We start from the raw sequence: 18,109 nt of genomic DNA, 5'->3' as shown, positions 1-18,109 counted from the left end.
GTATCCTGAGATGAGAAGAAAGCACACAGGTCTGTGTTTATCTAGCTTACGCAGGCAGACAAGGAAGGCTCCAGCCTGGTATTAACACTGAAGTGACATGGAATGTCTTTACCAAACCCCAAACAATTACATCATTCCTTTAACAATATTGATAAAGTGCAATAAAAAGGGACCTGGCACTTTCCAGTTAGATCCTCATTGCTAAGTACTTGAGTAACTGTCAAATACATGACAAGTTAAAGTAAAAAAACACTGTTTCAAGGGGAGGGGAAAGAAATAAAAGATAAGATGAGAAGGAGAGAGGGAGGGAAAGAGATGCTTCTGTATTTCAGGAGTTCACAGTTTGAGATTTCTTTTTCCTGTTTTAAATGAGTGTAGATTGCATCCTATGGATGCATGGATATATGTTCATTTTACATAGATGGAAATAACGTTTAGACAAATTTATAGCTAAAAATGAGACTGAAAGTTGGAAAATACAATGCCTTTTTTGCCAAGCAAACAATATTTCATGTTTTCTGTATTTTCATTTACTTAGCTTTAAATACCTCTGATCTTTCAAGATGATATTTTCTTTATACAGGGAGAAAAAATAGAATCATTGTTTGCAGGTATACCTAATGCAAATGTAGAAGAGAGTTCAATCACAGCATCTACAGCAAGTAAAAACTAAGATTGCATCAAAGTTATTGTCAAACATTGTATGGTAGCTAATGTCTTGATTACTGTGCCAGTAGTAAGAGTAACAGTGTGATATTATCTCACTAGTTTACAATCTGATATGAGCTAATTGCTCCCCTTGTGCCTGGATCCTGAAGAAACAACAACTAAGCAATTACCAGAGCGGTATTCAACGAAGCAAGAGGTCATTACTTTCTACTTGTTACCTATGTTTAGCTGAATAGTTATGAAGGTTATCACATGTAGCTTTGTTACTTTCTTCTAATACTTTGTCCAGTATTTAGTTCAGATCTCTTTGGAAGTCATCCAGATTGTGGACTTCAGAACAAAATAAATCCAGCTAGAACGTAGATTCTCTTCCACTGAAACAGTTAATAAATTCTCTGCCATGGTATGTCTCTTCCTGGAATAAGGCTTTTGGAGCCATTCAAAAACTGAAGTGAAGCAGGTGGTCTGAGAAACATTCAGAACATCTTCACTTCTTCCTGATGTTTCACTAAAACAATGAGACATCAGATTCTAATTTCAGTGCAGCAGCACCTATATTAGTTTAAATAAGCTTTGGGTTTAGTTGAATCTTAATGAACCATAATGCATTCAGACAGAGGACCTGATATTCGTCAAGAACAATTTATTTCTCTGAAAATTGCAGGCAGTATAAAGAGGCAGTGTATGATAAGAATCTCTTAAACAGTACAGACCCTTTCATTTCTAATACTTCAAGCAGTAAAATCTTGCGTGAAGTGATAACAGTTCACTAAGACAGAACAGTCTCAAATATTGACTTGATTTTTGTGTGAAACACTCCACATTATTTTCCTGCTATGATGAATAGTGAAGTCTGGATACACAAACATGCTGCTTGTTATTATGGCTTTGTGTATGTCACTGACTTTAACAAATCTAAGAATTTAATCTGTTTTTAGTAAATCTCAGTGCATTCTGATAGCATGTATTTGTTTTACAAAAAGTCAAATAGGATTTACTTCCTTTTAAGTATCAACTGGGGAATTTCAGATCTGTATGGCTGAGTACAGAACACTCATCTTCCCATGTCAGTATATTTTTATTTGGTTTATTTTATAATTTGCTCACATTACTTGCACATTCCAGTGATCTCTGGGCTTTAAAGTGCTCCTAGAATGCTGTCTCCCAGGCACATCTTCTGTTTTCAAAACTTGTAATAATCCATCTAGCAGTGTTTTGTTGCTTTCTTGTTGTAGCAACAAATGACATTAATTTTGAAGATAAATATTTACCTTTAAATTCTCTGGAGGAAAAAAAAGTACTCCTGAAACAACACTCTTCACAGATATCCAGTGGCTTCACTGAACATTGGAATGGAGGAGGGACAAAGCTTTACACCTGCTCATGAGCTGACAAGCTGATGACACTTAAAGAAATAGCAGATACTATGGTACAATGGCACTGCTGAAAAGCAACACCTAGAAATGTAGCACTTAATTCTGCTAATCCTTAAAAACAGTAAAAGTTCCTACTGCATCAGTATCCTCCACACAATGGTTTGGATTTTTTTTTTTTTCCAAAAAACGAATGGTAAAGTTGAAGTGAAAATTGAGTTAATGATTGAAATAAAGTGGTGAAAAGTTCTGAATGGAGAGAGATATTAAGCTCAAAAAAAAAAAAAAAAACCACACAAAAAAAAACCCTACATCAACAAAAAAAGTAACCCTGCACTTCTAACTGAAAGGCAAGAATATGCTGTTGGACTCCATCTTTCACTGCTATTTTGCCATTTGTCTTTTGTTGGTTTCTTTCCTGGTATGTCTCTTTTCTTGCTGTGTGGCTTCTAGCATGTGGACTTGAATTGCTCATGGTAATACATTTCAGCACAAAGTAAATAGTGAGCAAAGGAAATGTGTATAGCAGAAGCTTACAGATGGATCATTCTAGTTTAGTATCCTGTCTCTGGCAGAATATCTGGACCTGTAAATATGCAGTAATGGAAACATAACCACCAGTTTTGTTATGTCAGAAAGCTGCTTCTGAAGCACTGGTATTTGATCATTCGCTAATTTTCATCCTTTTCAAAAAAATATTTTCTAAACGAGTGCAAGTTCTTAACTACTTGCAAGATGGATTCTTTGTACGAGAGCATTGTCTTTTAATTATGTTGACCTTCTTGCTTAAGTCATTTTAATGGTTTTTAATTAGTTTCCTTTTAATAGCATTCAACACTAGTATGAACAAATGGTACCATAGCTTTTAGTAAACTGATGTACAATTCAGAGAGCTAATATTCAGCAGAATATATTATGCAGTTGATTCTGAAGTTAATATAAGGGACATTCTTAGATCTTATAATAAAAGAATAATTAGTTTAAGATGTAAAGACAGTTACATAAATAGGTAACACTGATCATACAGTTAAGTATCACTCTGATAATGATGTTGTTTAAATAGTGGAGATCTTTTCATGCCAAATGTGGGTGCTGTAACATTCAATGCAGAATTAAAAATAATAATTTATAAAATTTCATCGCTATTAAAAGTTACGAAAAAATGCAGAAACCACTTTTTAAATTTGACATTCTTTTTGTCTAAACTCTATGTCTAGGAGGTTGTTTCACTGTGTTGTCTTCAAATATTCAAGACACTTGTTTTGAGCTGTTACAGCTGAAGTAAAATGTGTGAGATTTGCTCCAATGCATTTCCATTGTGCTTCAGTTTACAGTTATGTTCAGTAGGCTTTTTCTGTCATCATGTAGTCCATTTGAGTTGTTGTTCCTAAGACATTTATGGTATAGTGTTAATGTTTGCAATGACTGCGACTTATGTAGATACCAATTTCTGTTTTTACTTCTTTCTTCTTGATTTCCCACCACAGTGGTTGCCTTATTCCTTGCTGTATTTTAAAGTTTACTTTAAGTATTATTATATCATACAGCTGTTGTCATGTACGTGCAAATGGAAAAGCAGAGCATAAGGGATTTGGTTTAATTAGGTCACAATTGTATTAACTTGTCTGGGAACTATCCAGTAATAACTTATTCAATATAGGTCATTCCTTCCTGAATAATTTCCAGCTGATGGAACACTCCCATCAGCACTACCACAGTTCAGAGCTGGCCTCAGCTTCCACTGAAACAGCACTGAGCTTCTTACATGTGGAGATTAAGTACCTAGAAAGAAATTTTGCCTCTGTTCTTCTGTTTGTTCCTCAGTCTTCTTGCCTTATTTCTTTTTTTCTTCCTCTTTTTGAAGATGTCTTAATAAACCAGGTTCAGAAAATGCTTCAGTGAACAAGATCCCTTCTGCACTTTTAAATGAGTACTTCTCATGTGATTACTTGCTCCTGCTCCTTTTTACTAGTTTTACTTTAGTCAGTCTGCTGATGAGGGACGAGTTCCTTCCTATTCCAAAGAAAAATAGCTAGTGCAATGATCACAAGGAACATTATGTAATCTTTGGGAGGGATGGGAACAACTCTTCTGGAGTTAAGAGAGTTCTTGGGCCAAAGGGATATGCTTTATGTAGCTATATTTTAATATGTGTGTATGTATGATTTGCATATCCAGAGCAATATGGTTATGGTAATCTCTCAGTCAATCCCAGTGGTTGCCACATTTTCATTGAAATTTCATCCCTATATAAAATGCTGCTTGTTTTTCTCTCTGTGTCTAAACAAAGATACTGTCATTGTTGTGCAGGAAATATATTGGGATATTATCAAAGCTCAAAGATAAAGGCCTATCTTTTAAAAACATATGTACCTTTTCCATCTGACACTTCATCAACCCAAATTTTTATGTTTTTCAACTTCATGTGACTTCTTTATAATTCATTCTAAGAATATGAAAGTCTGTGAATGTTTCCATCTTCTCCAAAGGCTAAATTTCTTCCTTTCAAAGTTCTGAATACTCTTGGTGATATTAGGGGAGTATCTATTCTTAAGTCTTAAACGGAGAGAGCTCTTGTACATTGGATTAAGGAAGAACACTCTTAGAGTGGCAGTTTAATGTACGCAATCAGAAAGGGTTAAAGCTGGAACTGCATAAACAAATGTTTAAAATGGTAGGAGGTTCTAGAATACTCAAGTATTTCAGAACACTTTTACTCTATAATTTTCAAACAATAGAAACTGAAACCTAAAGTTTGATTTGAGCAAAAACAAAAAAAAATGGAAAGAGCTCATGACAGTACTCTTAATTAGAGAATCTGGTAAAGCATCTGCTTCGTTTCTAAGCATCTAAAAAATCTAGTTTTAAGGCAAATTACTTGTTCTGTACGATATTTCTGATCATATTCCTCCTGTATACCCTAGAGGAGGCAGATTCATAACAGGATAAAAATGACATCAATAAAGAGGAAAGGAAAAAAAAACCACCAAAACAAAATATTTTACACAATAGTGAAATAGAAACATCTGGAGACAAGGTGGACTTCAACGGGAGGTGTTTAACTATTTCATACTGCAACAAAGCTGGCAGATTGTGTTAGATCACTGCTGTTGAATTTCATTTTACCTCTCTATTCTAAATCTACTAGCACCTTATTTTTCCTAAAGCTCAGCTAGACAAGGGTTATTTAATATGTTTGAAACTCATATGTTAGTCCTTTTAAGAGAGAGAGAGTTTTCTCTTGGATATGTGACTGGGCCTAGTTTACCAGTGAACGCAGTTATGTGATGTTGTTTTACGCATGCTCATGTTATATATGGTCAGTTAAGCACAGAGCTGTCATGTGTCTATATAACAGCTGGGCTAGTACACATGATATCCACACTAACAAAATTAAAAAAGTATTCAACTCTAAGAAAGAAAACCTATGTATGCATTTTACAGTGCGTTGCAACTAGAACTTGGTACATCTGGGAAAATGCAAATAACATGCAGTTTAAAAATGCACTAAATGCTAAAAATATTTACTTTTTTCTCTGAATGGCTGGTAGATTATAATTATCAAGGATAAAAAGTAAATAAAGCTTCTCTGTTTCTGATACATTATTTCAATTCATATTTTAACCTGAATAATATTTGAATAGGCATTTAAGTATGCAGAACATGATTTGAGTTTAAGTTCTTGAGTCTACTGTGGTCAATGAATTCTTGGTATAGGATATAGTGAAGGTAGCAAAAAAAAAATCTGTATTTCTTGACCTTTGGATTTTAGGTGGATAGAGACCGAATTAGACTGTGCAGAAGAGCTTTTCAAACATTGTTTTTTATCATCAAAAATTTTCTCTTTGCTAAAATTGCTCCATCCTGCCTGCCTCATAATTTAGCACCTAATTATATGCAAGGTTAAAAGGTGGTATTGCTAAATCACTGGAGGATCCCCTTACATCAGAGCAAATAAAAGCATGTAGAGGGATCATGTTGTCTGATGCTTTAGAAAATGAAGTGAATAGGAAGAAAAATAAATAAGAAAAATCTCAAGTAATGCTTTAGTTATTAGTGTCATCTCTGACTCCTGATGAAATGATGTTCTCAGAAGTAACAAACGTTGATTTTGCAAGATTCATCATCATGCCCAACTAATATACTGTAATCTGGACTTAATTCATGTAGAGAATTTTTTAAAAACCTCTTTGCTCAGATTCGCCTTCCAAAAAAACCTGTAGTCTAAATTAGTCGTGTCCACATTATTTTGCATGATGTGCTTCTGTGCCCATCAAAGATGGGGAAAAAAAAAAAAGGTTTTCCTGAAATAGGTTTTAAGTACGGATATATATTCTTAATACTTGCTGAATTTAATAACTTACGGAATAAGTACTGTTCAGTTACTGGGTCTGGTACATTCAATGTATGACAAAGTAGAAAATATGTAAGTTGTACATTCATGGTACTCATGAAATTTCCTGTTTTTATATGATGTGTTGGGATGGAAAAAAATATCTCAAAGGTAGATGAATATTTTTGTTACTGTTGAAGCTGTTTATTTCCATCTAGTTGGAAAACTGAAGCACTCTTTCGTTCAACATGAAATTATAGTAGGCAAGACACGAGAGATGAGGCAGATGACTTAGCATTCAAAACATTGCAAATGCTTGGCAGATTTTTTTTTAGAGGAAAGGAAAAAGTCTCTTGAGACTTTTATTTTCTGTGGAACAATATTACAAAATCTGTAGTTACAGAATATGAATTGGCAAAAGGAATAAGAGATTAATGATTCAGGCAGTTGCCTTAAGCTAGCGTATTATCTCAACTTCTTTAATATATGAAAGATACCTTTTTTCATTCTTTAAATAAAATCTTTACCAACACTTAATTACTAACTATTTTGAATGATCCTATATTTATTTTTTTATTTTTCACACTTAATCATGCGGAACAAAGGACAGCACCAGGTAAAGGCAGTGGTATTATGAGTAAGTAAACGAAGAAAGTGTCCTAGACTTATTTGTTATATAGAGAGGGCCCTCAACAAAAGATATCAATAGAAGATAAAAAGTTTCTTAAGATGCTGTGCGTGCTAAGTTCTCTCATAAGCTTTTACTTTCTCAACAGCCAGGGTAATGGTTCTGTTTATCATATAATTTTGTGTGACTGTTGAATTCCTTTGTATTCTGTCATAAGACTTAACTGTCATTCATGCTTTCAGCTGTTTAAAACACAAAGAAAATGCATATATAACCTTTTAATATTTATAAAAAGAGTACAAAAATTTGCACAGTTGATTTTTCTGAGGAGAACCTATTATTACCTATATATTGCTCTCCTCTTCCCTATATAACTCATGTTAGATTTAATTTAGTAAGATGTATGAATAGTCTTTTGTCTTTTTAACCTTCTTTCTTTTGGTAGACTATTCTTAGTTAAAAATTGACCTATGGCTTTCATCCAACTGGAATATACATTAGCTTTTCTGAGAAATGAATGAGCACATACACCTGGCTTCCATATATAGCAAATGAAATCACCTGCAGATATGCTTGAATGTTCTGCGATTCCTACATGGTTCAGAACCACTTCTGAAATGTACCACTTCACAAAACTAGCACAGTACTACCAGTAAGACTGTGTTCTTGACATCAAATGTGTGTAAATGATCATTAGCAATTTATAAAATCAAACTCAATTTGTACAGAACATCCAGATTTAAACTCCAAGCAAAATATGTAATCTGTATTTAAAAACAAAACAACAAAAAAAAACATCTGTATGGAAGAATTGCAGAAACATTTTTTTCTGCTATTAAGTACACAATCAAATAGGCACTCTTGCACATGGTTTATTTTTTTGTTTGGTCACAGTAGCCTGTTTAACTTAAGTTTAGTACTGTTGATTTATGTTTTGTGTTTTTTGGGGTTTTTTTTGGCAACACTTCTCTCCTTTTTTTCCCTTCTGCTTGTCCCACTGCGAACTGATCAAGTGAATGAAAAAATCTGCCAACCAATGCATCACACATAGCAGGGGTGAATCTGAATCATCATATAAAGTATAGATTCCTTATTGGCTTCAATAGGAAATGGTAAATAATTAATCCATAGCCATTCTTAAAATATTCCTAATGGATGAGCTTTATCTAGAAATGCTGTCAATAAGTTATTTACAGTGTGAATAACATTGGCTATTAGAGCATCCATTCCTTCCTTCTCTCCAAACAGTAAATGAATTCGCATACTCTCACAGTTGTACTCAAGGGAATGCACAAAAAAGGTACAGTTAATCATTCATCAAATTTCCACATGTGACAAAGTGGTGAGTTCAGTCATCTTAATATACAGTCTTTTTTTTTTCTGAGTTACACAGTTTAACCAAGGAAATTTGGCAAACAAATTTGTCAGGGATGAGCAACTCCTCCAATGTTTTTAGACATTTTATTTATTTATCCTTCAAAGTTAGCATGTGAAATATGAACACCAGTTTGAAATTTGTTTAAGAAATTATGCCTCTTGCTATGTCAAGATAAAACAGTGGTGTGAACATCACTGTCTTACTTTTAATCAGGCTTTCGAAGTTACACTATTTGAAGTAAAGCTGCTGACCTCCTTTACCTCTTTTAATCCCTGAAAATAACTTGCATGCCCTCCCTTCCTTCTTCCATGACTGCTTTCTCTTCCCTAATGCACATTCTTTTCTGTACTCTTAGCAAACGTCTTAAAAGAAAACTCAGAACCTGTTCACTTGAGAAATGGATGCTAAGCAAGCTTTGCAATACCTGTTTGGGCAATACATGTTTCATTTTTCAAAGAGGTGTGAAATGAAATCTTGAGAGGTCAGATGAGTGTCCCAAAGCTAGAAATTGCAGAAGTTAATTTGGATATAGGAACACAAGCCAAACTGTAGTTCATTACTTGATTCAAAATGCTTGCATGGACAGGAACGCTATTGATATTTACAGATGTTTTGTTTCAAAATCTGCTAAAGGACAAACAGGAAAATTTGGGCTGCCCCACAGAAAAGCAGAAGAGAAAATGTATTTGCCACCTGTCTGAAATCTGAAGGATATATGTTCTTAGGGTTATGGCAATGTCATCCCAATGTCTCTTTGTTTTTGAAATGTGTTTCCCCTCCTGTTATCAGCTTTTAGACATGACTGGTTTGACATATGTAAACATTTCCAAATCAGATATTTACAGAGCATGGTAATAGTGAGGATTTATTGCTGTGCATGTTTCATTTGATGCATTTTGATTCTCTTTATTTGCTTTCTCTTTTGTGTGAATTATGCTACTTTGTCTTGTAGCACAAAAAATTGCAGCATCAAATGTATAACAAGCAGTTTTCCATATGCCTTCTAAATGTGCTCTGAGAAACTGCCAGCTAGTAAATAAGAGGAGACTTCTCCAGCCAGTAAATAAATATAGAGAGTAACCATTTTGATTGTTTGATCTGCATGTATAGAAAAATTATTAGATTCACTGTGACTTGTGCCATGCAGTTTTACTATGTTGCAGCTGATACCTTGTTCATTGTTAACAGGCATTAGGAAGGAGTGACTTGTTAACAGTGACAACCAGTTATACTGCTGCTGTTTCACATTTTATGAACAGCATATCTCTCTTACTCCAAAATAAACTTTCAGGGAGGCAAGCAATCTGCCTGAGCATTGCTATTCAGCATATGTGCCTAGAAATGAAGTGACAGCAGTTAACCATAGCTGTATACATGCATAAGGTTGTAGTACTTGCATAAGTAGTCCTCACTGGAAGCAAAACAAAAAAATACAAAAAACACTGGCTTTCCAACTGGTCTCCAGAAAGTAAATGTTAGTGCTGGTAATGTTTGACGAGTTCCTTGGTGTTTTATATTTATTTTTGACCGTTGTTTTTTGTTTCCTGTTTGGTTTTTTTTGTTGTTTTTTACAGTGTAATTCTGACAGTGTGAACTTTGTCTTGTTTTCCTGTTTTAGGAGGGCCATTCATTGTTTGATTCCTTTCATTTTGTTGTCATTTTTCAGGTCTTAACTTCATATTTTAACTTCTGATAGTTCTATGTTTTATCACAGAAAGTTTTCATAGAGGTCATGGGACAGTAATAGTTCAGTGAGCAAGTTATCTAGAATTATATTTCTAGGACAGCTTTCCATAGAATTTTTCATGAAATTAATGAAATGTCTGTTTCGAGCTTCAGGTGAGAAATACATTCTTGAAAGCTCCAATATTTACAGAACTTTACATCAAAAATGAAATGGAATACTAGTTAAGCAACTAGTTTTTGAATTAATTATTTCAAAATTTCTGCACATTCTTAAATTTGAAATAAGTAAAAGCAATTGAAATCAGAACTCTATTAAATTTCACTGCAGTCATAGTTCTTAATGTGTGTTACAAATGTAACCTTCAACTTCAGTAGCAGTTCTAACAAGAGATCTATCTCCAGTATGCGGCTTTGCTTTTGCCTTGTTCAGAGGCAAATGTCGGATCATTCTTGCAGAATGAGATACCTGTTATTTAGCACGATTGCTCCTGTTTCAGATTTCCATTGCACAAATGTGAATTTCAATCTTTCTGTATATGCTCACATCTAAAATACCTATCTAATTTTGTCACAGTGTAGATTCAATAGGACTTGAAAAGGCTAAAAACAAAGTTCTTATGTTGCAACTGTGTTTTGAAAATCTTTTTACTTTAAATACAACGGAAAAACAGTGTTTAGTATAGGTGTGGATATCTGGATTTGCAGGGCTCAGCCAAGTGCATTGATTTTTAGCTTTTGAAATGGAAAATCCTTTCACCAAAACAGTATGATAAATGCCAGACCCCATTTAGCTGAAGAATCATATTTATGTAACTATCTGTGTATGAAGACCTAAGAACTGTTGTTTTTATATTCTTGTATTTTAGATCTGCTACCAAGAACAATTAAATGTTGCGTCAGTTTTAAGTAGGGAAAGAATTCTGCACCTGTAGTTAGTGAGACATTTGTCATTTTTCTTTTTTTTCTTTCTTTCTTTGACAGCTTTTTGGAAACTGCAGCCTATTTCTGTATGAAACCAAAAATGGGAGAGAAAGAGGTATCCCCACATTCTTTCTTCAATATTTGGCATGAATTCAGTTCTGACTTCAAAGACTTCTGGAAGAAAGAAAACAAACTTATTCTTCAAGAAAGGTAAGTTTGTTTGTTCAAAGGCTTTTCTCAGGGAATGTTATTGGGAGCAATCACATGGAAACCAGTCACTATCACTTCATTAGCACAGGGACGTTCTCACTTCTTTTTTTCCCTAACAGAACTTTTTTTTCCTTACAATCATAATTTTTGAATGGGACATTAATATCAATTTATGATAAAGTTTTTCAAGTCTGTTAACTGATGGTTTTGGTAGGCTGCCAGGTAACTGCTATGCCTCTGTGAATCCAAGCAATAGGAGACTTCTTTCCGGTTTGAAAATTGATAAAATATTTCCCGTTCACATATTTCCTGAAAACAAGTCAAGGCATTGAGACATGAAACAATGTAAATATTTGTCCAATTAAGTTGGAGAAAATAGAAAAAAAGCAGATGAGAGGAGAGAAAGTCACTTTGACCCCACCTTAAGAGAAAAATCAAACTAAACAATACTGTAAATACAGCGTTGTGATCATATGTCCATGTAGCATAACTGACGTAAAGAAATATAAACATAGTTTTGAAAAATTAGCCATCTTGTCTGTTCCATGTATTTAAAGAACTACGGAGTTTGCTCTCATCTGCATAAAATATTACATTGTGATCATTCTTTGTATATAAAGACAATGCCACAAATTAATCACTTTTAAAAAGTAATATGTGCTATAAAAGGACAATTTAAACACAAGCAAAAAAACTGTAGACAGTCTTACATAATTCTGCATCTGTTAGCAACTTGAGTGATCTCAGTGTACAGATAATGAAGCTACTGCTGTGCCTTCACATTAGCAGGACTGAAGCTTTAGGTTCTGTAAATGATTGATATCAGTTCATGTTTAGGTAACTTAACAAGAATAGCTCTTTTCTTTTTTCTTTTTTTTTTTTTTCTCAAGAGAACACAGCCTGTATAAATGTCACAGACATCAGATTACTGGCTTTGGAAGTTATTGATAGCTTTCCTTAGGCACCGATGTGATCAATGTCATGTATGCCATATACGTTTAGAATAAGTGGACGCAATTTGGAATGAGTAGTCTCACAGGAAAGATGGATTCTGTTCCTATTGCAAGATGATGAAAACATTATACTGTACTGTATACCATGCAGCAATCTGGGGATATATTTCATTTTACTGACTGTCAGCCTCGAAATTAACTAATTACGTATGTTTCTTGAGAATGGAGTTGACAGTTAAATCTATCTTCAGTTTCCAACACAGGCATTTAGCTGCTAAAGCAATTATTCACCAGGCTGCGTACTATATCATTATGACCATAATTTATAAAATATACAAATTCATTTTACTTCCTTTTTTGGGGTTAATCTTTTTTTTCCTTTTTTCCCTCTTCTCCCATCACTCCAGTTTAATAAACCTTTTTGCTGTGTCTCTAGAATAGTTTAGGCATGGTTTCTGTGTAGGCAAAGGATTTACATGTTAACAGTGATTGTTCAGTATTTAGTCTCTATGGATATGAGTCACATTGTTTTAAAATAATTTTCGCAAAGGCTTCTCATATATGATATTTCCTAAGGTGGTGTTACTTTCTGTTACTGATACATTAAAACTGTATGTACTTTAAAGAAAGCAGCCAGCCAATTCTTATTTTAAACACCTTTCAGTCAGCATTTTAACTTGTATATTGATTTGCCAGGCATTTATGTGCAAAAGATAAACACTGAAGTGTCAGACTTCACATTTCTTTCCAAGATGAAGAAAAAAAAAGAAGGGAAATGACATGAGGTTAAAAACAAAATATTTTTTTCCAAAATTTTCTACTGCTTTCACTCAATTCTGTCAGTTGAAATAAAGCAGAACTGGAAAAAAACAGCTGTAGAGAAAATTATGCGTGATAAACTGTAAAATACAGTAGCAATAAAAAGAAAAATGCACCTGAAAATTACAGTGAAAGCATACATCTGCCAAAAGGTTTTCCTAAACATACTTTTGTTGTTTGGGTTTTTTTTTTTTTTTTTTTTTGTGGTCACATTGTAGTCAAGGCTATGGAACATTCCTATCAAAATTGTTATCCGAGCTATCTGTAACCTTCTAAAAAATTTAGATAGAAATTCTTGTGCTGTTTATCCTAAAGATGTTTCCTTTAGAATTAAAATTATAAAAGTAATATAACTTTTTTCTCAGTAACCCATGTAAGACAAATAGGGCCTGATTTGTTGCATATTGTTAAATATTCATCTTGTTGTCTTTTCACTCTATTTTTAGTGTGTCATGATAGGCTATGCTTTTGTGTTTGTACTCTGAAAACTCTTAAATACTATCCAACAGTATAGTTTGAACTCTATATGTGATCACAAAGAAAGTCAAGAAGAGATGACATGCACATTAATTCCTTTTCAGTGTTGTTGCAGAAAAGAGCAACAGTTCAGAATTCTCCTAATCTGTACATATATTTTAGTTTCTGCATACCCTAATCTATGAGGTATGTTGCCCCGTGAATATTTGTTTTTAGATAATGCACAGCTACAGTGACACAGTCTTACCTTCTTAAGACAACTCTTAAGGGATCATACTACCAAACTTGAAATGCATATTTTTTCTCCTGTAGAGACAGCAGGTGTCTCATGCGAACTGTCAAAGGTAATATGGTAACTCTTTTCTTATTAAATTATATCTTTATTTCCTTTTTTTCTTGTTTTCTTTGTATTTCTGAAATATTCAACATTAAATGCATTATTCCAGTGAAGCACTGGAGCAAGAGGTATTTTCATTTTTCTTGGTGTTGAGCAAAGTCCTACAGGCCCAGACTTTACTACTTTCCTAGAACTTTTCCTATGACTGAACAACTACAAGAGTTCATGAGGCAACACCTTTTAAATCACTGCAAAAGAAAGCCTTGAAAAGCAATGATCAATTAACAACAACAACAAAAAAGCTGCTGTACATGGCAATCAAAGATAGTTTGCAAATAGATAGTAACTAAAAATAGAATTACTTAGAAAATACCATTTTGTGTGGACAGCAATGAGTTATTTTTAGGACTGTAACCCTATCCTTTCTTTATAGATTGGGAACACGCCCTGGCTTCCAATAGTAACAAAGAGTAGTCAGTCCTTTAAGAACTTTTATGTTTAAATGAAATCAGAAGAAAACAATACTTGATTGCATTGCTGTCGAAGGTTAATGTTAGTAGACCTTAGATTCAGACCTTACTAGGAAGAGGCAGAAGCATTTTTGCAGAGCCACAGCTGTATCTTTACTTTCTCTGCATATAAATGGAATACTGACACTTGTTTGTTCACTCCTGCCCTAAGTGATGGTTTCTTCAGATTGTTTGTTGTTCCAGACAGCCTGTGCAAGCTTGCAAATATAGGGAGAATTAAAGTTGTGTTTCTAGGCAGAAGGAAAAACTTGGGCGTGGGGGAAGGGGTGGCATTGAGCAGGTGTAAGCACCTTTTAAGTATGTGCAAAAGGTAAATGTTTCTCATAGGCTCTTGTCTTTTCATAAAGGCAAGTTTGGCTCTTACCTTTATGAAAAGGCATGACACTGAACAGAGGAAAAACTGTGTCAGTGGTGCCAGTGGAGGACAGTTCATAGGCCAGACGAAGATGATGGTAAAATTCTCTAAGTTGCATCTTGCATCATACTAAGCTTGAGAATTTCCTTTGGCTAGCTTTATTCAACCTTTTAACTGCCACAATAAATCTCTGACACATTAAAAATAATCTATACATTCAAGAAAAAAAAAAAGGCAAAAAAACCCTAGTTTCTCAAATGTAAAAATTGCCCATTCCCGTAAGAATAGCAGTTAAGCTGGCACCTGGTGTGTCACACTGTATATCTAGATGAAAGGGAGATTCCTGGCCAGCATGTCTCCACAGCTCATTGATCTCCCCCTGCAGAAAGACTGGTATGTCTCCCTACAGACTCCTCAGCAGGATGATTTAAAACTTGCTGTTGAGCAGTTTAAAGTCTGGCATTGGATATCTCTGTACGTTGCACAGTGAGGAGTGTATTGGTAAGCTGCCACTTCTGCTTGCGGAGGAGGGCATTAAATCCCATAGCACAAGCAACAGTCCTCTCAGAGTAATTTAAGGGATATTTTGTTAACGCTTATAATAGGAACCAGTGAGTCAGACTTGAGAGTGAGAAATCTGGGGACATGGGAAAATGCACTTGCGAAGAAATGTGGAGATTGAAGAAAAGAGTAGGAAAATATATATGGAATTACAATGGAAGAGGAAAATGGATAGAAATGTGGAGTATGTTTAATGGAGTCGCATATTGCTTGTGTTGTGGTGCCATCTAAAAGCTCCAGTCGTGATGTTAGTAAGCAAACACTTTCTCTGACTTAAAACTTTAATATCACTGTCTTTATTGATGTTTAATCAACTGGGTTGCACACTGCTAGACTTTCTTTTACAGTGTCAAAATTGAATGTAGCTTGTGTCTTTGAACAATTAAAATAATCTTCAGTTTTTAGGAGTATTTCAAAATTTTAACTTGATTAAAAGAGTTTCTGATCAAAAGTATTGTGGAAAATTACAGACATAGAAATATATAATTGAAAGAAAAACAACACATGAAAGATAGAAGCTAGGAAGAGTCCTTTGAGGCAGTGCCTCAAATAGAGGCAGTTTGCTATCCAACTGAGAGAGGTTGCTCAATATTTCAATACTTCTGTTTCTTCCTTGTGCACTTCTGGCAATTAGTTTATTTTTCAATTGAAACATCAGGCCTTTTGGTTAGGGAAGGAGAGCAGTGACTCTCATTTTTAGCATTGCTTAGATAACCGAAAATACTTTTGAGAATTTCTCAATCTGGATCTCTGGCAAAAATTGCTTTAAAAAAACGTTAAATGAAGATATTTAAAAGTCTTTGATAAGTCTCTTTGTAGCTATAAGCCAATCAGTGTATATGAATTGTAAGTTTGAACAAAGTGAAAGGTCTAGTATTAAAAAAAAAAAAAATCCAAGTCTCTGATCTGTCCTAGGTGTTGTGACTTTCATCAAATTCTAGAATGCCACCAAGTATTTACGAGAAGAGCTTTTCATCAGCCTCGCTGATTTACCTGATGTGGAGGTGTCACGCTGGCACACCGCATTGCATTTTAGTATTTTGTATATAAAAGGAGACGGATAACAATCGCCGTCTCATAGTGAAGTTTGCCTTCTCTTTTCTTGGCTCTAATGTCAGATTGGTTGTGACAGTTTAGGATATAGCCAAATGGTGATACCACAGTTCCTACCCTGTGGTGATCTTTTCAGATTTTGTAACTCTTTCCTGTTTTACTGCTTCTTAAAAGAGAGAATGAAATTTTGATTAAAAAAAATAATAATAACAAACGAACAAAAAACCAGCCCAATGTAATAATACCTGGAGATGAGTGAAAAAATTGCACCACTAGAAATTTTAAATAGAATTTTTGACAGGAGGTTCTATATTTTCAATACCTGTAAAATATTTTCTTTCCCAGGCAAAGTGATCATTACATTGGCATTTGAGCTATGCTAACATATTGAAAGGTTCTACAAATTAATAGCATTTGTCACTTACTTATCCAACTACACGAGTTAGATTGCCTTCTTACTGAGAAAGTTTGCCAAAATTGTGATTATAATTGTCACATTCAAAACATCCCTTAAATATAAGTGCATGGCTGCATGCATGTTTTATGGCCATGAGTACAAGGCAGAGTAGAGGAAAAGATTTTTTTTGGATGAGGTTTGCTTTGTCAGCTTGTCAGCAGCCATTTTGATGTCAGTGTATAATTATGATGTGAGTATTCTCACCTGATACAAAAAAGCTGGAGGCCTCTTATTTTTCCTCATTCTGCACTGTACATCTCTAATTCCATGACTCTGCAGATGATTTTTGTTAACTTTGCTGTTTTTTTTTTTTAAATGATCTCTTCTATTCATTCATTTCTCATATTTGCTTGTACTGCAATGACACTACCATAGCAGCTGTGAAACAGTGGTTCACCTCTACTGGTGCAGGTTTTTATGAGCACAATGTGCAGACTCTTGTTCACTACTAGTGAAAATGCATAGCTAATAGTGATGACTATTTTAAAAAAAATGTTTTTGCAGCTGAGAATTTGCTCCACAAAATAATGTTATCATGATCTTTGTATGTGGTGTAGTTTTGGTGGAAATAAATAGGAAGCATTACTTTTGAAGCAACCTAATTGTATGTGCCCCAGTTAATTTGACATAGTTGTTCATCTGCATAGGGTATGTCTCCACAGCCACATTAAGATAGTCTCCTTCTCCACATGATTTATTCACAAAGAATTTTCTCATTTTTTTCTAAACATTGCACTTTTTCTTTTTAACACCATTTACTGCTTCACGGTGTTTTAGTGGCTTCACATTTCCATTCACTTCCAGGTTTGTTTTCCTTTCTTTTGCTTACTCTTTCATTAACCAGTTTTACCTCATGTCCTGTCTTATCCTTTTCCCTTATCATTTCCTGTTGAATTTCTCAATCAAATAGTCAGAATGCAGCCAGCTTTTTTGAGAACAAACCGGTTTCATTTCCAAGAAAAACAATGGAGGTGATAACTAAATTTTCTTAGAACATTCAATTTTCATACACAAAGTCTGGAGGAAAGTGATTACCATCTTCCTGAAAGTGACCAGGTATAGTCTGAAATACTGGCCACTTTGATGAGAGAAAAATATATGGATTCTGATGGCACTCTGTGCATTTATTACAATTGTAGCCATCCTTAACAGGTTTTTGTTGGTTGGTTCTTTTGTGCTCTCATATTTTCAAGTGAAATTTCCTTTAATGTTAAAACTAGCATTGGATTTAACACAGTGTTGAGTTAATTATATATATCTATGCACATCAGTGTGTATTAACACAGATAAGAAAAGAAATCACCCAAAATATTATCTTTATTTTTTAAAATATTCTTTAAAAATATTTTTTTTTATTTACAGCATAGAA

At 34.1% G+C, this 18,109-nt stretch overlaps 1 protein-coding gene across 3 annotated transcripts in view; it reads left to right on the top strand.

The window, feature by feature from the left end:
• The window catches only part of FMN2 (formin 2), a 147,655-nt gene that overhangs the window by 120,036 nt on the left and 9,510 nt on the right, over positions 1–18,109 (top strand). For all 3 annotated transcript variants that reach the window (XM_090135380.1, XM_090135379.1, XM_031592358.2), the window contains one exon: positions 11,049–11,198. In XM_090135380.1, coding sequence (XP_089991506.1) covers positions 11,049–11,198 — 150 coding nt within the window. The remainder of the gene's footprint in view (positions 1–11,048; positions 11,199–18,109) is intronic.

Source organism: Phasianus colchicus, chromosome 2 (genome assembly GCF_987193195.1).
Source record: "Phasianus colchicus chromosome 2, bPhaCol1.hap1.1, whole genome shotgun sequence".
NCBI classification, from domain to species: domain Eukaryota; kingdom Metazoa; phylum Chordata; class Aves; order Galliformes; family Phasianidae; genus Phasianus; species Phasianus colchicus.
The sequence above is the reverse complement of the archived record's forward strand: the minus strand, read 5'-3'. Positions and strand labels throughout refer to the sequence as shown.